Source organism: Anabrus simplex, chromosome 6, assembly GCF_040414725.1.
Source record: "Anabrus simplex isolate iqAnaSimp1 chromosome 6, ASM4041472v1, whole genome shotgun sequence".
Lineage (NCBI taxonomy): Eukaryota > Metazoa > Arthropoda > Insecta > Orthoptera > Tettigoniidae > Anabrus > Anabrus simplex.
In genome coordinates this window covers 246,043,075-246,069,813 of record NC_090270.1, presented here as the reverse complement: position 1 = coordinate 246,069,813, position 26,739 = coordinate 246,043,075, and the positions used below count along the sequence as shown (strand labels likewise).

The following is a 26,739-nucleotide window of genomic DNA, read 5'->3' as shown; positions in this document are numbered from 1 at the left end:
TGCCGATATATATACATACATTACATACATTATCATTATAGACTGTTATGCCTTTCAGCGTTCAGTCTGCAAGCCTCTGAGAATTTACTAAACGTCGCCACAATCCTCGATTTGCAACTAGTGTTGTGGCCTCATTTAGTTCTATACCTCTTATCTTTAAATCGTTAGAAACAGAGTCTAACCATCGTCGTCTTGGTCTACCTCTACTTCTCTTACCCTCCATAACAGAGTCCATTATTCTCCTAGGTAACCTATCCTCCTCCATTCGCCTCACATGACCCCACCACCGAAGCCGGTTTATGCGTACAGCTTCATCCATCGAGTTCATTCCTAAATTAGCCTTTATCTCCTCATTCCGAGTACCCTCCTGCCATTGTTCCCACCTGTTTGTACCAGCAATCATTCTTGCTACTTTCATGTCTGTTACTTCTAACTTATGAATAAGATATCCTGAGTCCACCCAGCTTTCGCTCCCGTAAAGCAAAGTTGGTCTGAAAACAGACCGATGTAAAGATGGTTTTGTCTGGGAGCTGACTTCCTTCTTACAGAATACTGCTGATCGCAACTGCGAGCTCACTGCATTAGCTTTACTACACCTTGATTCAATCTCACTTACTATATTACCATCCTGGGAGAACACACAACCTAAATACTTGAAATTATCGACCTGTTCTAGCTTTGTATCACCAATCTGACATTCAATTCTGTTGGATTTCTTACCTACTGACATCAATTTAGTCTTCGAGAGGCTAATTTTCATACCATACTCATTGCACCTATTTTCAAGTTCCAAGATGTTAGACTGCAGGCTTTCGGCACAGCCTGCCATTAAGACCAAGTCGTCAGCATAGGACAGGCTGCTTACTACATTTCCACCTAACTGAATCCCTCCCTGCCATTTTATACCTTTCAGCATATGATCCATGTAAACTACAAACAGCAAAGGTGAAAGATTACAGCCTTGTCTAACTCCTGTAAGTACCCTGAACCAAAAACTCATTCTACCATCAATTCTCACTGAAGCCCAATTGTCAACATAAATGTCTTTGATTGATTTTAATAATCTACCTTTAATTCCATAGTCCCCCAGTATAGCGAACATCTTTTCCCTCGGTACCCTGTCATATGCTTTCTCTAGATCTACGAAACATAAACACAACTGCCTATTCTTCTCGTAGCATTTTTCAATTACCTGGCGCATACTGAAAATCTGATCCTGACAGCCTCTCTGTGGTCTGAAACCACACTGGTTTTCATCCAACTTCCTCTCAACGACTGATCGCACCCTCCCTTCCAAGATGCCTGTGAATACTTTGCCTGGTATACTAATCAATGAGATACCTCGATAGTTGTTGCAATCCTTCCTGTTCCCTTGCTTATAGATAGGTGCAATTACTGCTTTTGTCCAATCTGAAGGTACCTTACCAACACTCCACGCTAATTTTACTACTCTATGAAGCCATTTCATCCCTGCCTTCCCACTATACTTCACCATTTCAGGTCTAATTTCATCTATTCCCGCTGCCTTATGACAATGGAGTTTATTTACTATCCTTTCCACTTCGTCAAGCATAATTTCACCAACATCATTTTCCTCCTCCCCATGAGCTTGACTGCTTGCAACACCACCATGATGATTTCCTTTTACATTGAGAAGATGTTCAAAATATTCCCTCCACCTCTCCAGTGATTCCCTGGGATCTGTTATGAGTTCACCTGAATTACTCAAAACACTGTTCATTTCCTTTTTCCCTCCCTTCCTAAGATTCTTTATTACTGTCCAGAAAGGTTTCCCTGCTGCTTGACCTAGCCTTTCCAGGTTATTACTAAAATCTTCCCATGACTTCTTTTTGGATTCAACAACTATTTGTTTCGCTCTGTTTCTTTCATCTACGTACAAATCCCTGTCTGCCTCGGCCCTTGTTTGGAGCCATTTCTGATAAGCCTTCTTTTTACGTTTACAGGCTGCTCTCACTTCATCATTCCACCAAGATGTTCGCCTTTTCCCATCTTTACACACAGTTGTTCCTAGGCATTCCCTTGCTGTTTCTACTACAGCATCCCTGTATGCCACCCATTCACTTTCTATATCCTGAACCTGCTTACTGTCTACTGTTCGAAACTTCTCACTAATCATATCCATGTACTTCTGTCTAATTTCCTCATCCTGGAGATTTTCTACCCTTATTCGTTTGCAGACAGATTTCACTTTCTCTACCCTAGGCCTAGAGATACTTAGTTCACTACAGATCAGATAATGGTCTGTATCATCGAAAAATCCCCGAAAAACTCGTACATTCCTAAAAGATTTCCTGAATTCAAAGTCTGTTAAGATATAGTCTATTATGGATCTGGTACCCCTAGCCTCCCATGTGTAGCGGTGAATAGCCTTATGCTTGAAGAATGTATTTGTAACAGCTAAACCCATACTAGCACAGAAGTCCAGCAAACGCTTCCCATTCCCATTAGCTTCCATATCTTCCCCACATTTACCAATCACCCTTTCGTATCCTTCAGTTCTATTCCCAACTCTCGCATTGAAATCGCCCATTAGCACTATTCTATCCTTGCTGTTGACCCTGACCACGATGTCACTCAATGCTTCGTAAAACTTGTCAACTTCATCCTCATCTGCACCCTCACATGGTGAATACACGGACACAATTCTTGTCCTAATTCCTCCCACTGACAAATCTATCCACATCATTCGCTCACCTACGTGCCTAACAGAAACTATGTTGCGTGCAATGGTATTCCTGATAAAGAGCCCTACCCCAGACTCTGCCCTTCCCTTTCTAACACCCGTCAAGTACACTTTATAATCCCCTATCTCTTCCTCGTTATCGCCCCTTACCCGAATATCACTTACTCCTAGCACATCCAGATGCATCCTCTTTGCTGACTCAGCAAGTTCTACCTTCTTTCTTCCATAAGCCCCATTAATATTGATAGCTCCCCATCGAATTCCATTTCGTTCGCCAAGTTGTTTCCAAGGAGTCCCTCGCCTGTCAAATGGGAGTGGGACCCCATTACTCCCATAGGTCCGAGGCTTGCTTAAAGTGTTCTGAGCTCGGTAAATTCATGAAGCAGGATGCTGCCCTACTTGCACATAGTCCAAGTGAGGATCTCTCCTCTAACGGGTTATGGACCAACGGTGAATTGTGTAGTCCTGGCCGCCTGAGCACAAGGAGGGCCACGACTCAGAATATGTCCGAGATGCCCACTCCCATTCCATAGCAACTGGTATCCCGACTCTCAGGACCACTTACTAGGCCACTCAGCCGTTGCCCATGGTTCACGAACTAGGACGTGACTACAGTAACCCACAGACAAATTTTACAAAATTTGAGTTCAGTATTGTTCATTTAATAAAAGCACGTGTTTTATTTTAATAACGATGTTCATTCCGTTATTATGCTAATTGGGTCACAGAAAAAGTAAACTATAGGTAAACAAATACATGTTTGTCCGTTAGAAAAGAAAACTTTCACTCCACCCTGTTAGCATATTCTCTTTGTCATACCGATTCTCTCTCCCTGCTACAAAAATATTTCTTGAAGCTGTCTCTTATCATGAAAGCATCATGTATAGAATTACCTCCGTTGTCAGCTGCCAGAGTAATCATGTTTTCTTCTGTTAATTCCAAATAGCCAATAAAGTGTTAATTTGGGCAAGGAATTCGCTCATTTCGGAGAAGGTTGTGGACGATACAGGCTGACATCACAAGATCATCAACAGTTTCCATTGATACTGCTATAGGGGTGAAGAAAACCCTCCAGTACTGACACATAATCCGCTTCCTCTTCCAACAGTAGCACACAGGCTGCGAGACATGTGCTCGGCGACTGATCCGCTTCGCAGCCTGGGAAACCACGAGCCTCGCAGCGTCATTGGGATGAAAGTACGCAACGTCGGCCTCGCACCTCGCACCTCGCATGCGTCAGTTCTGAGAAACCAAGCCTTTATTCTGCCCTACACTTCAAAAAATAAAGGTATCGGCCAATGGAAGGCAGGGGCCACGAAGGGCATGCAAATGAAAGACTCTCTAGGCCTCAAATATCCGATACCGTCGGGGTTGGAAAAGATCAAGTGTTGACCAAGGGAGGTCGGATGGGATAGACGAAATTGACGAGCCTGGCATCAGTAAGTGGAAGCAATGGCAGGACTCAGCTAAGGGCCCCGTATTCGCCAACCCGCACTCCCCAAGTTTAGAGTCCCTGGGGACCCTTTTGGTCGCCGCTTACGACAGGCAGGGGATACCGTTACTGTTATTCTACCGCCACCATCTACAGGGTGATTCTATTTTTAACAGTCGTACCGTCTTACCGACCATATCCTTCTGCCATTGTGATATAAATGAGATCTCACCTGTTGAAGTAGGCCATGAGGTGGAAGGCGGCGCCCATATGCTTCACTGGTCCAGGAGCTTGGCTAGGGATCACGTCGTAAGCTTTGAGTACGTTGTAGACCAACAGAGGAGCCCAACAGATCACGAAGAGCACCACCACGGTGACCAGCATCTTTATCACCTGAGACACGCAGCAAATAATCAGTAAAACAAAAGAGTTAGGGTGCAATATATTGGAAACATTTACGATATATTCAATGAATAGTACAACATTATTTGACTGTTAATAAGATAGTGGGCAAATTAAACTAGTTAGGATATTGTTATTCTTATTCCTAGAGTACCGATCTGTGGTACACACGGCAATTTCACTTTTGTTGACTGCTGTTTGAAGTAGTTCTGTCGATGAAAAGCAAAGCAAAAAGCAAAGTCACCTCCGTACAGGCCATGAAGGCCCTTGGAGGAGTGGAAGGTAAAGGCTTCCACCATTGTTAACCTTGGCACGTGATGGGATAGAGTGGTTAGCTCTAGGCCCGGCCGCCTTTGCCCCGAGGAATTAACCTGGTACTCATTTTTGGTGTAGGCTAAGTGAACCTCAGGGCCATATGCACCTCCGGAAGTGGAAATCTCGTTTCTTAAATTTTACGACTTCCTAACGGGGATTCAAACCCAGGTCCTTCCGGGCGAACCGAGCACGCCTTTACCGCCTCGACCAGGCAGCCCCTTCTGTCGATGAAGGACTGAACCAAATCTCCTCATTTTTTAGCCAGGTCATCCGAGATCTTCCATGCCCACAACTGCCAGCTATTTTCCTTTCAAGTATTAACTGAAGGAGTCCAAACTCTCGGAATGTCTCATTCTGTGTCCTATTTAATTTTTATTTTCTTCTCAGTTTTAATAATTTCTACATCTTTCTTGAGTCTCCGCAATAGTTCATGGTTTGTTAGACCCACATCTCGAACACTTTTTTTTTTTGGTAGTGGTTGAAGTCAGTGTCCACGTTTCTTCACCGTATAGCAAGGCTGTGAAGATGCACATTTCACCAATCTAACTTTAGTCTGGATGTTCAAATGGTGATTTTTCAGAATACAATTAATCTTGAGAAAGGCATTTCGCGCCTTTTCTGTTCGACATTTGATTTCGACTGATTCGACCCAAATTTAACTCAAACAGATCCCTTGGTATTTAAACTTCTTCACTCTCTCAATGTACGTTCCAATCAGAAGTAATTTTACAGAAACATAGCTCAGAAAATACTCAATTATATTCCAAACACTGAATTACATGGTCTGAAAGAACTCACTGGAGAATTAATCCGGAATACATTAAATGACAAATGCGTCCGACTGCTTGGTTGAATGGCCAGAGGGTCCCGGGTTGAATTTCCGGCCGGGGCGGTGATTTTAATCGCGTCTGATTAATTCTTATGGCTCGTTGTTTGCTGGGTGTTAGTGTATGTTCCAACACTCTCATCTTCATATTCAGATAACGCACCACAATAACAACCACCAGAGAAACATGCAATACTGATTACATCCCTCCACATAGGTTTGGCGCCAGGAAGGGCATCCTGCCATAAAATAGGGCCAAATATAAATATGCTACTTAGGTCACACCCGCAACCACTTAGGTGTGCAAGAAAGTGGTAGAGGAAGGTAATGAATGACAAATACATAACTATATGACTGTTAAAAAACTAGCTCATGATGGGAAATATTAAATTCAATTCCAAATATTCTTCTTCTGTCTTCTTCTTCTCTAGCCTGTTGACGTCGAGTGCTGAACACAGGCCTTTTCCTTTCCTCTGCTGGGCAGTGAGTGTCCAGGGTTTGATCTCACCCTCATCTTTCTATCTGGTAGACCACGGGTGTCAAACCTTGCCCGCCGTAAGTACAGTAATAATAATAATAATAATAATAATAATAATAATAATAATAATAATAATAATAATAATAATAATAATAATAATGGCGTATGGCCTCTGGAGAGGCCTGGTGCGGGTCTTTTTCTCTTAGACGGCCTATCAGTTGATCTGCGTGTCTGTGAAGATGAGGGCCTTACCTAGGATGATTTTTAATGCTGAATACGCCACACATACCTAGCCCCCAAGTCATTGGAATTAACCAATTAAGGTTAAAGTCCCCACGTGGCCTGGAATCGAACCCGGGACCCTCTGGACCGAAGGTCAGCACGCTAACCATTTAGCCATGGAGCCGGACGCAGTGCCCGTGCTAGAAACAAATACAGTAGAGACAATACGCGACATTCAGCGAGATATCGAGGGACAGCTATTAGAGCTCTTTCTAGCGGGTAAACCTGAGAACTACTGATTCTGCCATAAGAGTACGTGTATTTGTGTGTGAAGGTTTTGGTGTTATTTATGCCTTTTCAGTGAGTTGACATAATTAAATAGTAGCGTGTGTCATTCCTTGATATCTCCTCTCAATATGAGGGGAAATGAATTTCATGTTGTTGGTCCGTATTGAACTGAGAATAACATATGAATAATAACACAGTAGAGATTTCCACCTATTCAATACTAAGATGTATTTACAATATTTTAAATTACATGGAACTAGTTTCGACCCACCTAGGGATCATCATCAGCCATATTAAAGCATAAACAACTCTTGGCGAAATCCTAAAACATGTTATTTTAACAGTAAGAATCTTATGGATTTATAATTTATAAAGTGAAGTGTGGTAATGAAATGAGAGATGTTAGTATGGTACAGGTGAGTAATAGTTAATAATTATACAAGGAATATACATACTAAGAAATTTGGAACTTCGTACTCAACCCTACCCACCTCATTTGATCCCCTCCCCTCCTGGTCAGTCCTATCTTTCCTGACAGCTGCAGAAGCTACTTCCTCCTCCCTTTTCTCCATTCCATGACCCTGTTCCACCTGTCTTTTCATATCCACTACTCCACATTTCCCTTTCCTACCTCTTCCTTTTCTCCTACTTCCAAACTTCTCGGCAACAGTTCTCTGTTCCTCATCTTCCCTCGGTTGTTCTGCCTGCAGTGACTCGTACCGATTTCTCACCGACACCTGTCCTGAATTTTGATCCTGAATAGAGCCCTTAGCCTGCAATCTCCTTCCCCTTAAAACATTAGACCACCTGTCTTCCACAATTCCCACATTTCCTTCCAATCCCTCTATTACACCTACTGTATCCTGTACATTGTTTGGAGGCCTACTTTCCTTCCTGTCCTCTGAGAGTATCCTAATTATCTCCCTCAAGCTCTCCAACTCCTCCCTCATACTCCTTAATGCCTGGCCACATCCACAGTTCCTACACTTGCACTGCTTAGGCATTTTTAACTAAATAATGAAAAGAAAAGGAAAAATAAGATAACTTATTCTGTTCAAAATAAAAATGAAAGGAAAGAAATATTGTCTAGGTTAGTTCACAAAGAACACACAACAGTAAGTTATTTAATATAGGCTACTACTACACTACAATACTACTTAATTTTACTATTTTTATTCCTACAACACGCTAACACGATGAATATTGCTGTTAATTACTGGAAACAGAGAATAATACACAAGAATTATACAATTCTTAACTGCAGTTAAGTCTACCCTAATTACAACAACAGAATTTTAGTAAGAGAGTTACTGCAGATACCACAGAAACGGTACTATACTATACAAATATTTCACAGTAATAGAATAAACACACTACTTTCTAATAAGATGCTATACTACACTACAATAATTTTAAACTACGTTCAGACTAAGTACATATACTACAATACACTACAATAATTTTAAACTACGTTCAGACGTATTCTAATTACAACAGGTTATTACCAAGCAAAAACAGAAAAGAAAATTACCATTAAAGTTCGAAATTCGCAAAACTACTCAAAATTATAGAATAGGCACTCTAATTTCTAATAAGTTACTATACTACACTACAATAATGTTAAAACTACGTTCGGACGTATCTTAGCTTCTTACTAAGCACAAATAGAAATGAAAATTCCAATTAGGCCTAAATTTAGATATTCACAAGAACTACCGGTAGGTACGGTACTCAAAGATTACCAACAAAGTTAAACACGTAGACAGATTAATATTAGTACTACTTTGTTCTACTATGCTGTAATAGAAATGAAACCCGCCGTTTGCACAAAAAATACACACGAATTTAACAGGCAAGATACTATCTAATATACTGTATCTACACTACAATTCTCAGCTGAAATGCGGTTATGTGATCTTTACAGATGGTGGATTACTAATATTTTCCCTACTCCGCGGGACGGAGAATAAAAGTGTCCTTAAATGTTGAAAAATATGAGGTTGTTTACAATAATTTCTCAAAAGTATTTCTGTCTAAACTACGCCGGGGACTTGAATTGCAGTTATTGGAATGTAGGAACTTGATTATTAGCTAACCGCTCATAAATACTGAAATGTCGAGGGTTAGCATACGTTACCATAAAGTGAAAAACATGTAGATATATCAGCCGAGAAAAAATATATTATAACATCTTTATATCTTCGTGGAACATTGAAACTTGTCAGCATTTTTCAAATACGAAAAGAGATACCAACTATCTTTGACACGTAAGTGGAAAGGGAAAACAGCCAGGATATATTACTAGATTTTTATTACATTAGCAGAAAATTAAAGGAGCTGGAATAGTTCAGTGGAGGAAGAGGGATCAATGATTTTAATATATTGATGGAAGATGAAAGCAGGTCCTTGATGGCTATATAGACTAAGCTACGAGATATGAAATGAAACATCCAATTTGTAAACAAAACACGATGTATAAGAAGGATAATAGGAAATGATACGATTCTCAATTGTTTATTGAAATCTGAAAGCAATACATGTATTAAACATGAAAGGAAATGTTCAGTATTGTCATTAATTTACAATTCAAACAGTGGGAATGCACTGAACAGGGTATAAGATACGTTTCTTCACCCACACGATAAGTGTGGGGACACTCAATTTCACCACGTACAATCTTTTGTATCAATTCCTTGAATGAATTGTACATTTTCTGAACAATGCATTAATTGCAGAGTATACTGAGTGAACACAAATTCTTAATACTACATTAGTCACTGTAGCATTTTCTTAAAAGTATCTATTGATTTGTAATGTGCACAAGGTGTCCATCTCTTGGTAAGATGGATAACTATTCCTTCTGCGCGTAACTCCTAGATGGCACTACTGAAGCGATAATTTTCCACTTTTAGATGACACTACTGAAGCGATAATTTTCCACTTTTCAGCACTTGGAATGTATTCTTTCCGTGCAGGACTTACGCGTCGTGCCCATCCTTCGCCAAGTACAGCCCTACTAGCGACCGGTTTCCAACACTGTGCTACGCCGCGCGCTGCAAGTGACTTCACTGATTTTGATACCTTCACGGCCAGGTGGACTGAAGCATTGCTGCGGGATTTCACTCCACGACACATACTCATCTGCCGTTCCAGCCATTTCTCAGTCCTGGAGTACCGGCTAAGATGTACCCGAACACACCTTACACGCCAACCGCCTTCTCATCAGTCAACCCCCACGATATGGCTGTGATGCCTAGCTATGCCGACCCGTCGTACCGCACCTGTTACCTTCCAGAGGCGCCAGCACCTGAACGGGTGCAATATAAACACGCAAACGGTGACCTGAAGCTGAGCCAGCTAGTCACAGTCTCGCTGTGGACATCTCTTAGCTAATATTAACACTACTTTATCGTCAGACGAACAGCCTCCTCCATCTCCCTCACATATCTCCAGCGCTTCTGCACCAGACTCTTCAGGAACACGGCGGCTCTTAACAAGCTTCCGTGCTCTTCATACAACTTCTTCTGGCATTCATTCATATTTACTTCTTAAGCCAATCTCTGAATTCGCCAACTTCAACGTTACAAAATTTAGTGGGAAGAAGTCGCTGATGTCCGGCCAACCTCCAGGGGGGTAATCCTGAAGGTCAACTGCGAAGATGCTGACAAAAATCCGATGTAGCTCATCAGATTGGCTAAGTTTGTATTAAGCTCATCACTATCACAACCAGTCATCAAGACTCCATTGCCACCACCACCCGCTCAACCTTGCTAGTTGTATGATCTGGGGAGTAGATCCTACCATCTCCGAGGAAACCATTATTAGTGATTTGTATGAGGAAGTCCTTCTGAATCAAGAATGCGGCTGGAGCTACTTTTATGGTACGAATTCGCCTCCCCATTCTGAGTCATCGCGAGTGGGGTTATCCAATCACCGTCACCATCACAAAGTGGAATCCTCAAGAGCTCCGCCACCACAGTCAATTTGGTGTATGCACTGCCTTGCATATAACCTCCACAGCACACTGTACTGTAACGCAGACCATCCAGTCTGCGGATACTTTGCTCAACCACGTCCTACCTCCAAGTGCACCGCCACTCTGCAACAATACGGTGAGCAACATACTACCTATTCAAGACGCTGCAAAGCCCGTCCATCACCACCAACGGACAAACTAGAGCTAGTGGTCCAACCTATTCACTATTCGCCAACTACCATTGAAATTCTAGTACGCTTCGTCACGATAGCTCTTCACAATATCCATCCCTAGAGTCACCTGCTCGTCCTCAAAGATCTTCAAGCCATCGCTAATCAAATCTTATATCTGCATTTTCAAACATCACATTCAAAACACGTCTATTCCACGCCGCTTGAACCCTAAGCTATATCCTGCTGCCAGGCCATTCCTCCATATATATCACTTACAACCCGTACCCCCGAGGCATCCACTCCATTTGCAACATCAGTGGTGTATATTTATCAACTCAATGAAATGTAGAAATATATCTATCAAATCTTTAGTGCCTCTATTGTCCTGGTTTGGTCTCATGTAAATATTGCACATGTGTTCATAGTCAGAAAAAAGCGTGTATTGTCCTGATTTGGACACATATAAACATTGCTTATAGTCAAAAAGCAAAAAAGGAAAAAAAAGAGAAAAGAAGAAATATGATAATTTTACCTTCAAGAGTAATTGGAAAAAGAAAAATTAATTAAAGTGAAAAATAATAGGTCACCTTGATCATTAAGGCTTCAAGCCTATGTAGTTAGCCGGTTCGAGTCTCATTGGTGGAAAACGTTTTCACCATCAAAATGTTGGCCACTAGGGTAGGAGAGGTGGTGGTATACAATTTCTAATCACACGACTGAGTGCCAAAAGTCTGTATTAAATTCCAAACCTTTCTGCAGTGGCCATATGGAGGAGGTCATATGATGCCGTGATGGTGATTCGTCCTTCGGATGGGGACGTAAAGCCTTGAGCAGACCTCTTGGTGCTGTTCGACAGGAGTAGGCTATATGCTGACATTGGGCTTCTCCCTGTCCCTTCATACTATCATATGTCATATAACGTGCTCCAAATTTTTCAACTATTCTACGTGATTCTACGTCTGCTACGCTTGACATGCTGCTACTAACCTGTGTGTGTGTACTCTCTTCGCCCGTCCAGTTTGTACTGTTCGTGCTGCTTACCCTCCCTCCTTTCTTCCCCCACCGCCTCGGTGTGCAATATGTACCGTCTGCTCTCGTCTTTTCTGGACGTTTCCATCGGAATATAAATAAGGCCTGCTCTGGGCTTGATCGGTGAGTTGGATGAAGACGACGACTTGTGTGGAGGGAGGACTTTATTTTACTTACGCTAGCGGCTGGTCCGTGTGCAATGTTTTTCTTTTAAATGGTGTTGAATGTTCATGATTGAAGCTCAAGGACTGCTGGACGGGTGAGCGAACTTTAAATTTATTTTCCCTTGCCACACTTCACTTTCTTTTTAATGCTGCACTTCCTGATTTCATCATGCCGTACTGGCTACACATGACTGTTCACGCAAATAATATTGCCAGTCTGAGCTGTTGACAGTGGTGTTTTTCTTGCAACTGCATTACGATCTCTTTTCAAAATTTGACTTTCAATTACGTCGAGTAATTACTGTGATATTAACCACTGGATTCCAATAGACTTGGTGAACAAATGCAAGAATAGGACTAATTGCAATTTTATTAACGCCTAGCTTCTGTTTGAAAATTTGAATTCCATCAATGCTTGTAGGTTCTATTTTTCCTAATCCCTGTTGCCAGCCTTAGGTACTGTTCTCTTTCACGTCCTTATCTTTTTCCCCATGTTCCTGTCCCGGGTTTTATCTTTTCTTCTACTTTTGCTATTGTACAGTGGCCTAATGCCTTTCAAACTTTCTTAAAATTTTCGTATTAATGGGTAATATCTGTTTACCGTTTTGTAGGATACTCCCAATGTAAACTATTGAAAAATTCATCTTACCTCGAGTCTGTTTTCTTTAAATTGAAATTAGTGTTGTTAAATGGTCGTCCCATATGTTTTTTGGAAATCAGAAGTATCTAATCTTTAAAATATTGTTGGATTCTTTATTATCTGTTTCACTTTCTTTGGCTTGTAAAAATCCTTCTTGGTGTTTGTGCTAATATATTATTGTTATGAAAAAACTGTTCCTTCATTTTCCCTGATTTTTTATCACGCGCATTTCCATGTCCTTTAATTATCTGTACTTACCTCGGGTTCCTCTGAAAAAAAATGGACACAGTAAAATGCTTCCCTATGCGCTCTGCTGAAATCCTTCTCTTTGAAAACTGAAATCTGAGTACTTGTGCATGTATGGATTTTTCTGGAGAGTTGTAAATCTTTTTCGTGGCATGCCATCACTTGCATAGATTGGTGTTTATGTTACTGCGTTAGTCGGACTAGTGTCCAAGTTCATGACTTAGTTATATTCTTCTATGATCGTGTTTGTTTTGTTGGTATTTTGACTTACCATTTCCACTCTGGTGTATTGCGAGATTATTCTGAGTGTACATACTTACCCTAATACGACATTCATACCCATACCCAAGCTACCATATATTACCGTTACAGTCATGTCATTCATTTCATCTCATTAACTCCTCTAATGAGGATGACGTCAGGAAGGATATCATGTCGTAAAATATTTATCGTACTTCATACCCGACCCCGTAGAGAAACGGGGAAAGGGTTGGGCATGCAATAAAAGTGAATAATAATGAAATACAAAAGACACTGTTCATATATTATATCAATGAATGCCACTTGCTTTATTTCAATTTCATGTTTAGTTTCGGTTTGGACACATGCACTTAAGTTTTTGTATTCACTATATGAAAGTCTATATGACGTCAAGAAAATCTATGTTGTAAATTGCATCCTCTCTCTGTCCTCAGTAAAGTCCAAACCCTTAGCCAAGAAGTCGGTAAACACACTTTCGCTCCTGCTAACTTCTTCACTTCACTTCTTACCTGTCCCAAAAAATTGCTTACTCCTAACTAATCCACCCGCAATCTCCTGGCCACCTTCTAGGTGGCCCACCTCTCCGTTCAGCGGAGGAATGAAAACATTTGATATTGCTTTTGTTGATTATTATTATTATTATTATTATTATTATTACTAGGTCGTATGTGAATTTATGGGAGTGTTTCACTACTGCACTGAATCTGATATTTCCACGGATGGCCGCAAGGGATGAATCACTATCGAGTGAAACCACTTTTAAATTCCGTAGAATATGGAAGAATTTATGAAGTATTATTTTCTTCATCTTCTTGTGAATCAGTCAATGAACGTCCACATTTGATAAGCTTTGGCTCGTAAGACAATCTTGGATTTAAGAAAACATGATATCTGTAAAAATCATATTAATGAGAATTAAGGGGTCTGAAGTTTTCTAAAGGTTCTAAACTGTGACCATGCAAAACCGCGATAACTGCAGATATGGTGATCTTGCACTAAAGATGAATGAAATCTCCTTCGATTTCCAGTGTAAAACCGATGCATCTGCAGATGACGCTGTTCTACATTGAACTTCAAAAAAAAAAAAAAAAAAAAAAAAAATTACATCAAGGCCTTAATGTTATACATATAGCAATTTTCCCACTTTTACATCGAGATCACACTAAAATACACCAACTACTGTAGAAAGAAGCAAAAATAGATATATTTGTACTTATTGTGGATTTGCACTGGCACAGCGGAATAACAAAACAAAATTAAAAATTTTCAAGATGGATCGTGAATAAGATGGCGAGGTGATGAAATGATGTTGTCTGATTCTAGTAATAGTGAATTCGTCGCCAGGGAAGTCCAAGATGTTATTATATATTGTGAGTACGCGTAATATCACAGGTTCAGTGAAACCACCTTCGCTTTTGACATAAATATGCCTTATGGCTAGGCTTCATCTGAAAATTTGCGTGATGAAATCAACGATACAAACTTTGTGACGTGATGTTACCTAGCAACCGTGCAGGCTCCGATGTGAAGTATTGATGGATGGCCATGCATATTGTAGGCTATTTTATCAAAGAAGCCTCATCTTATATAGTCTAGAGAACTTGCTATTTCAATTGTGGTAATTTTATGGGCCCTTAGTCAGCTTCCCCCTGAATCCTACACTTGTCGACTTCCAAATTACATACAGATGTCTCTTGAAAACGATTCGTTAGTTGCAAATAAATTAATCGTTATCAGTCTGTTTTTGAAAAACATATTTAGGACCAGTTGATTTTCTCAGAGGAAATTTGACACCATTTTTAAACTACCAGAAGGTCTTCCAAAATGTGGCAATTTTGCTGGATATAGGAGTTTCCGCGGATTTGGTCTGGATGATAACAAATTAATCTGTATATAGCAAACTTAAATACGGTCATAATAAATACCATACTGTCTAGAAATTTCGAGATCCAGAATGGTCACTTTGAAGGCTGTCTACTCTCACCCGTGTTCATTGAAACCTATGGTGATAACACATGACAGCAGCACTTAAGGAATTAGAATCTGGATTTCATTCTCGTGGTAAGAATCCTACATTTTGTAGACGATACTGCACTCATCGACACTGATGAAACGAAAATGACTGAGCTCATTAATCGGATCAAAAATGCGAGTGCTTGAATGAGACTGCAAATTAACTTGAATAAGACCAAAGTAATCCAGTACAGGCATCTTCAAAGAATTGGAAATCATCTCAAAGCAACCTGTACCGTGGTTCAGTAATTGTAGACATAGGTAGCTGTGCTGATATTATGAGAAGAACTGCTACGACCAGAAATACAATGATGAATTTGTCTCGCTTGTGGAAGGATCGTTTTATCTCGTCATCACTGAAGATGAGACTATTATCTATTTTGGTAGATATGTGGATTAGTTTCTACACTTTTATTAGTATACAGTAGCATAGTAATATAATGGCGCCAAACGTGGAGATTTTATATTTTTCTGTCAATATTTGCTGCACAGAAAAACTGGGGAGATGTCATATTCTCTGTAAATATTTCCTGTACAGAAAAAATAACACAATATAAAGGTTACAGGTAATAAATTTCATCATCGGTTCCGTATTGACTTGAATATATATAGAAGGTCTTAAAATAAATTTACAAGGATATTGTCCACCCTTTCAATACAAAGGTGTTACCATTTAAATGGTCTGTCTAAAACATTACATAAAAAAAGACATGTTTCGACCTTACTTGAGGTCATCTTTAGCATGAAGGTACAAAGAAAAAGACAGAAAAAGAAAAGTAACATACAAAGACACTAATGGAATGAAAGACATTCATCAGTTATAATAAAACTCAATATTTAAAAAGTTATATATACAATAAAAATGTGTGAAGTATAATACCCGATATTTCTGTTTGAAGCGTTTCTACCTCGAGAGGAATATCAACGGAGGTATTCTCGATATTTATTTTTTTAACTGTCAAATATCTTTGGAATTACTACCATTGCCTAAACAATAACAATAACTGAAGAATTCACCGGAATAAGGATGTAACCAACATATGTTTGAAAGATGAGATTTCACTAAAAATAGGATGTATCATCACACCTCAAGCAGAACTTCGTTCTCCTTGGTGTAAGGATGGAACATTAGTCAGGATGGTGGACAGTGTTTGTATCAGTTTACCACCACCTGTAATAGATCATTTAAATAAAGGGCATAGACGAAGTCCTATCTATATTTTGAAACATTTACTTGACAGTTTTATTGTTATTATGTTTATTATTACACTAATATTATTTGCTATAATTTGCGTTCCAAGTGCATGTACAAGATTTCTCTTATGTTACTTAAAAACGTAAGACATATTTTGAAATTATTTTCCATGGTATCACTTTCGATTCATACATTATTTTTAAAAACTTAAGTAGTAACAATAAAATATTGTTTTAATAGATGATCTCACTTATACACTTGCATATACAATTGGCTCAAGTAGGGTATACCATGAAATAAACTCCAAAACTAATGGTCCTCTCTACCCTAGGTCTCAGTATGTTTCACCTATCTCGAAGAGATAGATGTTTGTGTTGTGTCGATACCGGTGTCTCCGTCGGCCTTTTGTGTTAGTTTTCTGTTGTGTGTTCTGTTAATATAAGTAATTTATCTGTTGTGTTTTAGATTTTCATATGTTGATTGATTTCGTGTTGCAGAGAATTTATGTGTCCGTGTGTGTGTGTGTGTGTGTGTGTGTTTTTGTTGTGTTCACCCATCCAGTGGGTGACCACTCCCAATGTTGCTTAACTGTCTGTGTGGTGTATCAGTATGTGATAGTGATTTTGTAAATGTGTTAGTTGCCTAAGGCACGTTGCCCATTCGGTGACATGGCTAGCACAGATGTTGTGTGTACGATATTGCCCACCCTATTAGTATTTAGGGCTTGCCTAGCTTGATGTTGCTTTCGGAGATCTGCAACGCTACATCGTACTTAAGTTAGCAGCTTGCTATTTTTGCGTATTAAAAAATAGCAGCAATTACGGGTGTTAAATGAAGAATCGGCATTTAGGTGTTGAATTTTGAAAAATAATCAGCATCTGTTATGTGCAGTTGTTGGCACACCGCCTCGGTTGTACCAAGTGAGGATTTAGACTTGGTATCTGGAAAGAGGTAATTCTTGGCGGGGCATGAGATGCTTGATATGATGAGGTGTGAGTTTCTTGGAGGGAATGTCTGGGATTCAGGGGCTCACCTACAAGTTGACCCTGAATTATGAATGTTTGTTGAAGGGGAGGATATAGGGGTCGGGACATTGGAGGGATGATTTCCCGGCAGTCCAGGTTCTCGTCCAGGGAGAGTGAGGTCCCTGGCCGTAGGGAAAGTGATGTCCTCTCTCCTGAAAATTTACAGATAAATGTTGATTACACCCTTATTCCGGGATGGTCTTCAATTATGGAAATTACATAAAATGTGGTTTCCAAACATTTGTACCGTAAAGCGTACAATAATGGAAGCATCATGAATTTAAATTATTATTACAAAATCAATCAGCAGCCATCATCGATGACGTAGAAGTATTTTTCAGTCATCATGGTAAGAAATTAACTAGCGGTGGTGGCGGTTGTTGCCATGTTTGTTTGATAAGCTGCAGAACCGTGTGGCAATTAGCCCCTACTCAGTGAAATGAGAAGCGAACGTAAATGAACCTTCTTTCGAAGAATATCGGAAAAATAAAGGATATAGAATAAGTCACATCTATATTTTGAAACATTTTCTTGACAGTTTTATTGTTATCGTTGTTACTTTTATTATTACACTAACAGCACTCAAGGCACGGGGAGTTGAAATCCCTAATATCACACAGCTGGAAAAAAAAAAAAAAAACTGTGATGAAGTAAAGTGTCCTAAGCTGCTAAAAATTGTCAGTGGTAATAATAAGGGGGTGTTTCATCTTGTTGATAATATGGAGCCATGAGTTCGTCATTGGTAAGACTATTTCCTGAATGAATTGCTTAACACACAATATTAATAAAATCAAAATAACTAGTTACTTTGTATAATATTATTTATTGCATGCCAATGTGATAATGTCGCTTCAGCAACTCTCTTCGTAATTGCCAACCATATTTTATTTATTCAATGCCTTGCAAATACTACGCGTCAGGTTACAAATCATAAATAACTGGGAATCACTTTTGATAATATCCAAAGAGTTCTATAATTTTTAAAGAAATGTCTAAGTGCCACAATATAAAATCACAAAAACATAAAAACAAGTTTTATTACTTGGAAACGTTTTAATTTTAATTTTTTTGCTCTTTCCTTTACGTCGCACCAACACAGATAGGTCTTATGGCGAAGATGGGATAGGAAAGACCCAGAAGTGGGAAAGAAGTGGCCGTGGCCTTAATTAAGGTACAGCCCAGCATTTGCCTGGTGTGAAAATGGGAAACCACGGAAAACCATCTTCAGTGCTGCCGACAGTGGGGTCCGAACCCGCTATATCCTGGATGCAAGCTCACAGCTGCGCGACCCTAACCGTACGACCAACGCGCCCGGTGTTTAAAAAAAGAATTAGCACACAAGTTTGATAAGAAGTAGACACATAAAAACATATCAAGAAGGAATATCAGCAAAGAAAACTACTTCAGTACAAAACACACGAATGAAAACTAAGAATGAATCAGTGTACCATGTTCTTGTAACTAATCAATGTCTCAACATTCGTTATCAAACTTATATTTGTAATTGTTATTGTCACAATTTTAGTACACACGAAACTACAAACCTTCGCCGTGATACTGTGTAATTACATTGCTTGATTTATTTTGGTCTCAAAGACCCTTTTCTTGTCACTTGTAATGCGGTTTATGCACTCAAGTTGGTGTTTCTCCACAGTTCCTAGATCTTACCGTCGTCTTCTAGTGTTTGCAATGTTGCTGATAATCTAGGTAGAAATATCATTAAATAACTTCCTTACAAACAACTCGACGATATTCATTTATGGTTTTAATCCAAGAATTACTACTAAATACTTCTATTCCTCCCCTGAAGGGGGAGATGGGCCTCCTAGATGGTGACAGCGTCCCTCAGGCCAGGAGATTTGTTACGGTGAAGGCGATGCTCGGAGAAGGTGAGGGGTTAGTGGGCGTGGCCTAACTGTCCAAGCATTCGCCTTAATGCAAGAGAATCGAAAACCACAGAAAACCATTCTGAGGACAGCAGACGGTGGGGATCAGCCCCTCCACTAAATACAGAGGCGTAGAGCCACGGTAGAGCCGTGGTCACATCTCCTCTGTTCGGTTGGCCGGTCGTAGTGCAGAGCTGTCGGACCACCGACCAGCCGTGGTCACTTGTGGGCCGAGACCCTCTCTGAATCCGCCGACTAATTCAGGAATCATGGGAAATTTTTAACTTTCTAGTATTCACAAAGGTATCTGCAGCTTTTCAACAATCCTTGAAATCAGTTTATACCATATTTACAACATAATGATGTTTTTGTCAGCTAAATATGAATAACCAATATCTTTTTTTCATTCTATAATATTAACTCAAATATTTACAATGTTTTCTGATTATAGTGAAGGCAGTAGTATCTAGTGAAGAAAAGTGTAACTTCGACACGTTTTGTTACACGTACTAGGGCTTCCTTTTAAAACCAGCTCCATCTTTAGGTTGTTCTAGAAACTACTTCCTCCAACTTTCTTGGCTATAAGCATTGTGTTGTTACACAGACTCTTTTAAAGTGAAAACATGAAATGTTTGACTTTGGCACTTAGACACTTTTTAATTGATAGTATTCAGTTGCCCATCAGGTATGATAACCCCTTTTCGATATTATTTCAGTGATAGTCGACTGTGACTCGTTGAAACTGTCTCGACCTGCGAATTGGGACTGGTCAATATTCAGTGCTTGGCGGATGAGATAAATAGTCAACAATAATATTACTCTGAGTGTTCATCGTTGCTAGATGAGATGGGCTTTGTCTTTTCTGCTGCTACTCATCTCCGCTAGATGGCGTTACTGCTGTAATCACAAAGACTAACCTGTCAACCACAACGGGTAGTATTCTTTTAAAGTAGGACAGTACAGAAGAGAACTATTACTCACTTGTACCACAGTACTGGTATCGTCGTCTGCTTTGTCACGACCCAAATAGCTCGGCTGTCTGGTAGATCGCTTGCTGATACGCACTGAGTATCCATCAGTGCCACGAGAAACAATTGAATTTCGCCTGGAACAGAAGGAATCAAAACGTATTCTAAATGAACTTAAGAAAGAATTGAATAATTTCATGGAAATGTTCAAGATAATTCCTACGAATTTAGTGTTTCCATTCTCTATTGGGATGAATTCATGGATGTAGAAGATTTAGAGAGGTGAAATTAAATTCCCATACCCTTAAAATATGGGAACACATCATCAACCAATATATACATCATAGTATTGAGCCCATCGACACGAAGTACGGATTTACACAAGGTAGCAGCACTACAGACCTTATCCATGCCAAGAGAAAAATAATGGGTGACGGTAGACAGAACTTGAAAAGTCTATATTTAGTGTCCATAGATCTCGAAAATTTATATGCCAAGCTGTAGCTGTGTAATTCCACTAGGAACGCGACATACATTAAGCGTAAAAGTTCACTGAGGTAAAGTGAACACACTTAAAACAAGCAATGATCAAAGAGCTCACGTTCAAAAATCCGTACTTCACTACTGACGAAGGAAATATCCTACCTCGAACAGCTAAAAGTCTACTGGGAACGTTTTAAAAATATACTTTTACCAACACCTATTAAAGCCATTCTTCTGTAAAACTATTTGCCGAGTACACTAATCTCGATCAGAAAACCGTACGAACGAAAATCCAGTGAATAACCACATTCAAAATATGTCTGCGGCGCACCAACGTTGACTGCTAGTCAGAAAAACACCATCAAATAACCATGCATTTGATCGTATTAGTCTACAAAGGAAATCACACGTAAAGATACATACATGATAAGCTAGCTATGAATATGTAAGTTCTCTTGATAATCACCTGTGAATGACATGTCCAATTGTTACGTGTGCTTCAATTTGTTCGACCAGTCTGTTTTCGTTAATATTCATAACCTCTACTTCATGCATGATCTTAAAGACTGCATAAACTGAAAGCAAAGAAAGAACCCCATTTTCCAAGCACGAAGTCGACGTTATTCTAGAATTGATCGACACCTATCCATCCATTCATTACAGAACTCTTGCAGGAAGCTTTATGTAGCAAGGAACGACAATGCTATGATCTCCAGTACATTACTAATGATACATTGCGCTATTGCGCGATGTACATTAGCGACATCCCCTATTACTATATTGAATCCACCTATTGCATATGCTCTTAAAATAACTGAAAGTCAGTTCATGGGCAAGACAGGGTTATTTAGGTAGTAAGAAATTCTAACCCGTAATTTATTTGTTCTAACAATCACCACACTGTTCATCTACAGTAGACTGACGAAATTTCACTTCAAGCTTCTTGTCACCGTAATCTTAGAAAATACAGTATTTCCTCTTGCCATAACTACTACAATACACTTTTAGTCACGATTCAGATAGTCAAGATAGAAAGGTCAAGGTCATCTTCGGTGCCATCCAAAACATCAAAACGCTCCACCATTTTAATATGAGTCTACATTTAACCCGCATCATCTCGAGAGAAACGGACCTCAATGCACAGTCAAGTATTACCGTGGTCATCTCCCTCGTTCAACATTGATTGTGGTCGATGCACCGGAATTTTGAGTTGATGAAGGTCAAAAGCGAACTTGACCACCGAAAACGTGTATATCAAGAATGGAGCACTCGGCCATACGTCTACTTACAAAAGCACCATCTGAAAATCATACTAGTTTCGCTGCTTCGAAACTGTATAGGCAGTACGAGTTACACCTTCGCTCTATCGGGTAGGTGATAACAGCAGGTATGAGTGGGCCGAAGCCAATTAATTCTGTGAACGTTGTTAAGCTGCTAGAAGGAAAGGTACCTTGAACATAACTGTACATCTGAACGTGAAAATGTAATTGGAGTGGCCGGTGAGCAATTTGCAGGCCTGTTACGTGTCATCGTAATACAATACTATGAATATATAACAGATATTATGACGGCAGAGAACAAACTGAACTTGGATATAACAGTTCCAGTATTTCTGTCAGTGAAACTTCATTTCCAGCATAAGGAGGAATTAGGAGTCAAAGTGAATACGAACCATCAACCCCAAACGTATCAAGACCAAATGTGACACGGTATACTGAAGACGTAACATTGGAGAATGTGGAGATTATTATAATCTCAATTGCAATCCTTACAATAAACTGATGAACCATTATACCTACATTCGTTCAAAATCAAACTGCAACTTAGATATATAAATATGTGCCTCGTAAAATGCTATAACCAAGCCATTCGAGGAAAATAAAATACCAAAACCTGATGTGTTAAAAAGAGCGTGTAAAAACACAATTTGTCGTGGCAAGCGACTATGGATCAGTGGACCACTACTGGTACATTCAAGCATGGACTCCGAAACCTGCTAGAGCAGTTGGTCTGGAGAATTTTAAAGCCTGTTTGCGCTTTGAAATTACTTCAATGATGAATACAATATTTCGTCCAGGCATGTCACAACTTGCATGGCTCGCAAAGAGGACCACATTATTGGACAGTAGGCATGCAAAATATGCCGAAAATATGGATATGTTTATTAAGGATGAAAACAGTGTTAATGAACGGGTTTTGAATAGTGATCAAAGTTTGTGTATAGCTTCACACACACACAACAGTTACTCAGTAGATCTCAATTTATTCATGAATGAACGTTACATCTGTTTCCAAGGAACGCAGGATATTTTTGGTATGCATGTTTTGAGGTAAACAGTAGCGATATTTCCAACGAAAATTTGTGATGAAGCGAGCAAGAGTGGAAAAATGAAAAATGACTAAAGAGCACAAGCGTCTTTTTTTTTTTTTTTTTTTTTTTTTACAAAGAATTCTCGGTGAATTTTTGGATGGGAGAAGATTGCTACTTAGTGATTCCTGATCAAAGCACAAGACTTCCAACAAGGACATTAAGTTAAAGATACTGTCATTAACGCAAATCAAATATTTTCAACTTCTGGATGTATAGTTTTTTAGGCAGTACAAAATCTTTATCAGATGAATTGTTGATTTTGTCCGATTACAAATTTACAAACCATATGTCTAGTTATATGGTCGATATTTTATCTTTAGTCTTCACTGTGTTATCGACACTATTCAAATAGTATATGTCTTCCAAATGCCTTTATGTCCCTATAATCTACTTGACAGAAAAGTCAGTTACGCCGTATTGTTTTCTCAGAGACGTTGTGATGGAATGGTACAGATCCATTATTTTCACGGCACAATTCTGTGTTTTTACTCGGTTTTTAGCCAGTTGAGCTGGGGTACGTCCGTTGTGAGAAATATATCTACACCTTTCTTTTCCCTAACAGCCACATTGACTGATTTTTCTCCTCAGCATGCTTGTATTAACAAGTGCACATTTTGTAAGGTGAGGTTATCTGTTGGCAAACCTAACAAAGAATTCCGCCGGAAATTCCAATATAATGTTGTCAGTTGGTATTCTCTGTGAAACTTACAACATGATATGATCTTCTTACCCGACTTAAATTTGAATTTCATTCTATTTCACGAGATAGGGTTACATTTTCAGCATTGCTAGCTTTTAGAAAATTATCCATCGTAATACATGTTTCTAGTCATCTCGCTGAAGAATTTGAATCAGAAGCGTACAGTGGCAATAGGCAAATAGGTCTTGATGTGTCCCTCCTTGAAGACATAAATCTATGTTTTGCCTTTTTTGAAAATATACCAAACAAAGTTTTGTCGCTTTTGTAAATAGATCACTCTGTGTTCTCTTTGAAACGATATGTTTTATGGGATTTTCCACTTTTATGGTACAATTCTAGGTCTTCTTTGTAAAATAATCGTCTAAAGGCATTCCCACATTTTGAAATACCTCTCTATACAATGACTTCCTTTTGTAAAGGTAATCTTGCATTGCCTGTGAAAAAATGACATCAACACAATCTCCATCTCTGAACTATTTTCATTTGTTTATGCTAACTTATGAAGAATAATTAATCAAACCTAAAATGGCATAGCAACATTTTTCTAACATACCGGCCCCCCAAAAAAGGCACAGCCTTTTCAAAAACAAATAAGGTAAGAAATGCACGCGTGGCAATGACACGCATGAACGTCAGTATCTATGTGCTTCGAAGTGTCGAGTGATTTAGATGCAAATGTATTTTACAAAAATCTGTGCTGTGCCTGCGGAAATGCTTGGCTGGATGTTGGAATAAAACAAAACTTATAAGTGTGACAAATGAAGCAATCTGTATACTGTTACACAGAAGAAATAGTGACTTGGGGGGATTAGCTGGGTTTGTAACGTAGGGTTTTACACTATGAACACCTTCCGGTTCATGCTGTGGTTATCTGTTATCAAGCAGACTCTAAACATTGACCTATTATATCTTTAGTGTCTGAACGTTTCATTACTAAGGTTACCATCATTGTGTGAAGTGCTGCTATACCATATGTCAACATTATGTTAACATTACCAGGGCCGTTCATTGGCTTAACATAATCATTTCGGGTGTACTTGGGCGGAGTGGCTCAGACGGTTAAGGCGCTGGTCTTCTGACCCCAAGTTGGCAGATTCAATCCTGGCTTAGTCCGGTGGTATTTGAAGGTGCTCAAATACGTCAGCCTCGTGTCGGTGGATTTACTGGCACGTAAAGGAACTACTGCGGGACTAAATTCCGGCACTTCGACGTCTCCGAAAACCGTAAAAAATGTAGTTAGGGGGACGTAAAGCCAATAACATTATTATTTCGGGTGTACTTCCCTTTCATTGGGTGCTGAATTTAAGAAATTGTCCACCATTTCAAAACTAAGGCGTCAAATTATGTTTCATACTTCTCAGGAGAGCTAATAAATCGAGGAATTTCCCACCTTAATCTATTTTGAAACCTTCAAAATGATGTCATAAATATAATTTTAACAGTTTTATCTTGTATTTTCACCTATCGAGCGAAGCGAAATCAAAGAGAAAACGTCATTTGACTAATTGAAATTTCTAAATAATCAGCTTGTTGGTCTCTTTTCTAGTAGAATATATGTGATTCTAGTTGATTATTTGTGGTGCGTACTTGTTGGCGAAGCGTTTTCATACGTGTAAAAGTGATTTTTCTGTATGATGTTACATTTATCACGTTAAATTACCGCCGTTTACATAATATGAACGTGATATTTTCGTGTCAGCCAATACCAGCAAACCGGCTACTTCGGCCACCATGCTTTTTTAAAATATATATTACGGTCTGAGGATTGAATTCGGTCTTGGTTGAACCTGATTATACGGTATTTCCGTGCGCTGTGCGAACGTCACATCAGTTGAGCTGAATGCAAACAAACTTGTAATCCATAAACAAAATCTTCTGATTATCATATTGTATTACTAAGTTGTCAGTAATAACATACACATTTCAATATGTCATATTAAGTTAAAATAACAACATAAGGAGATCCATCTGAAAATACAGAGCATTTAAAACCAAATGTCAACACTAGACACATGTAATACAGAGGTCTATTTGTAAGAAACATAATTATTTGTGCATTAATGACATTGATACATCAGCGATATTAAACACTAATTGTATCATTGGAATTCTCTGACGTTCACGCACTACACGTAAAACGTCAATTATAAGGTTATATGGTGTATCAGGTTGAAACTATTTTAGCACGGAAGGTCAATAATATCCTTATTTCGTGGATATGATAATGAAGAAATAAAAAACGACATCTCTTCTATTTTCTGCCATACGCAATACTTTTCATCCTCTGTAGTCATAATACACTACATTCCTGATTCTTAATGCAGTTTACTATTTTCATTAAAGAGTAGGTACTTAACTTGGAGTAATTTACTTACTTACTTACTTTTATTTTACATCGCAAATGGCAAATATCCCGGTGGCAATGGTCACTTACAGTAGTGAAATAATAAAATAAAGCTAACATAATTACCCAACAACAACAAGCAAACAAACAAACAAACAAACAAGATTACCACAAGCAATTCCATGGAAATATTACAAAAAATAGTACTAGTTTAACATTCTAAATCCAGCATCATCATATACAAATTCACACCCAGATCAAGTATTTCCAGTACTTAACACTACGGCCTACAATACAACAGGTTGAGCTTACTACTAGCTTAACATTATGAGTGATAATAAAGTGAAGTTAAACTATAATTATCCTACAACAACATCAACAATAAGAACAAGAGTTTAACAAGCAATTCCATGAAAATGAAATATTACAAGGAATACTACTAGTCTAACTTTCTAAATCCAGTGTCATTATATACAAGTTCGCACACAGCTTAAGTATTTCCAGTACTTAACACTACGGCTTACAATACTATAGGTTTAACTTACTACTCGCTTAACACTATAAGTGATAAATAAAGTAAAGTTAAAAACATAACTAC

General features: G+C 39.0%; 1 protein-coding gene across 2 annotated transcripts in view; it reads right to left on the bottom strand.

Annotated features, from left to right (window-relative positions):
* Positions 1-26,739, bottom strand: part of LOC136875696 (QRFP-like peptide receptor) — a 146,513-nt gene that overhangs the window by 17,366 nt on the left and 102,408 nt on the right. For both annotated transcript variants that reach the window (XM_067149254.2, XM_067149255.2), the window contains 2 exons: positions 20,257-20,380; positions 4,369-4,529 (listed from right to left, as the gene is read on the bottom strand). In XM_067149254.2, coding sequence (XP_067005355.2) covers positions 4,369-4,529; positions 20,257-20,380 — 285 coding nt within the window. The remainder of the gene's footprint in view (positions 1-4,368; positions 4,530-20,256; positions 20,381-26,739) is intronic.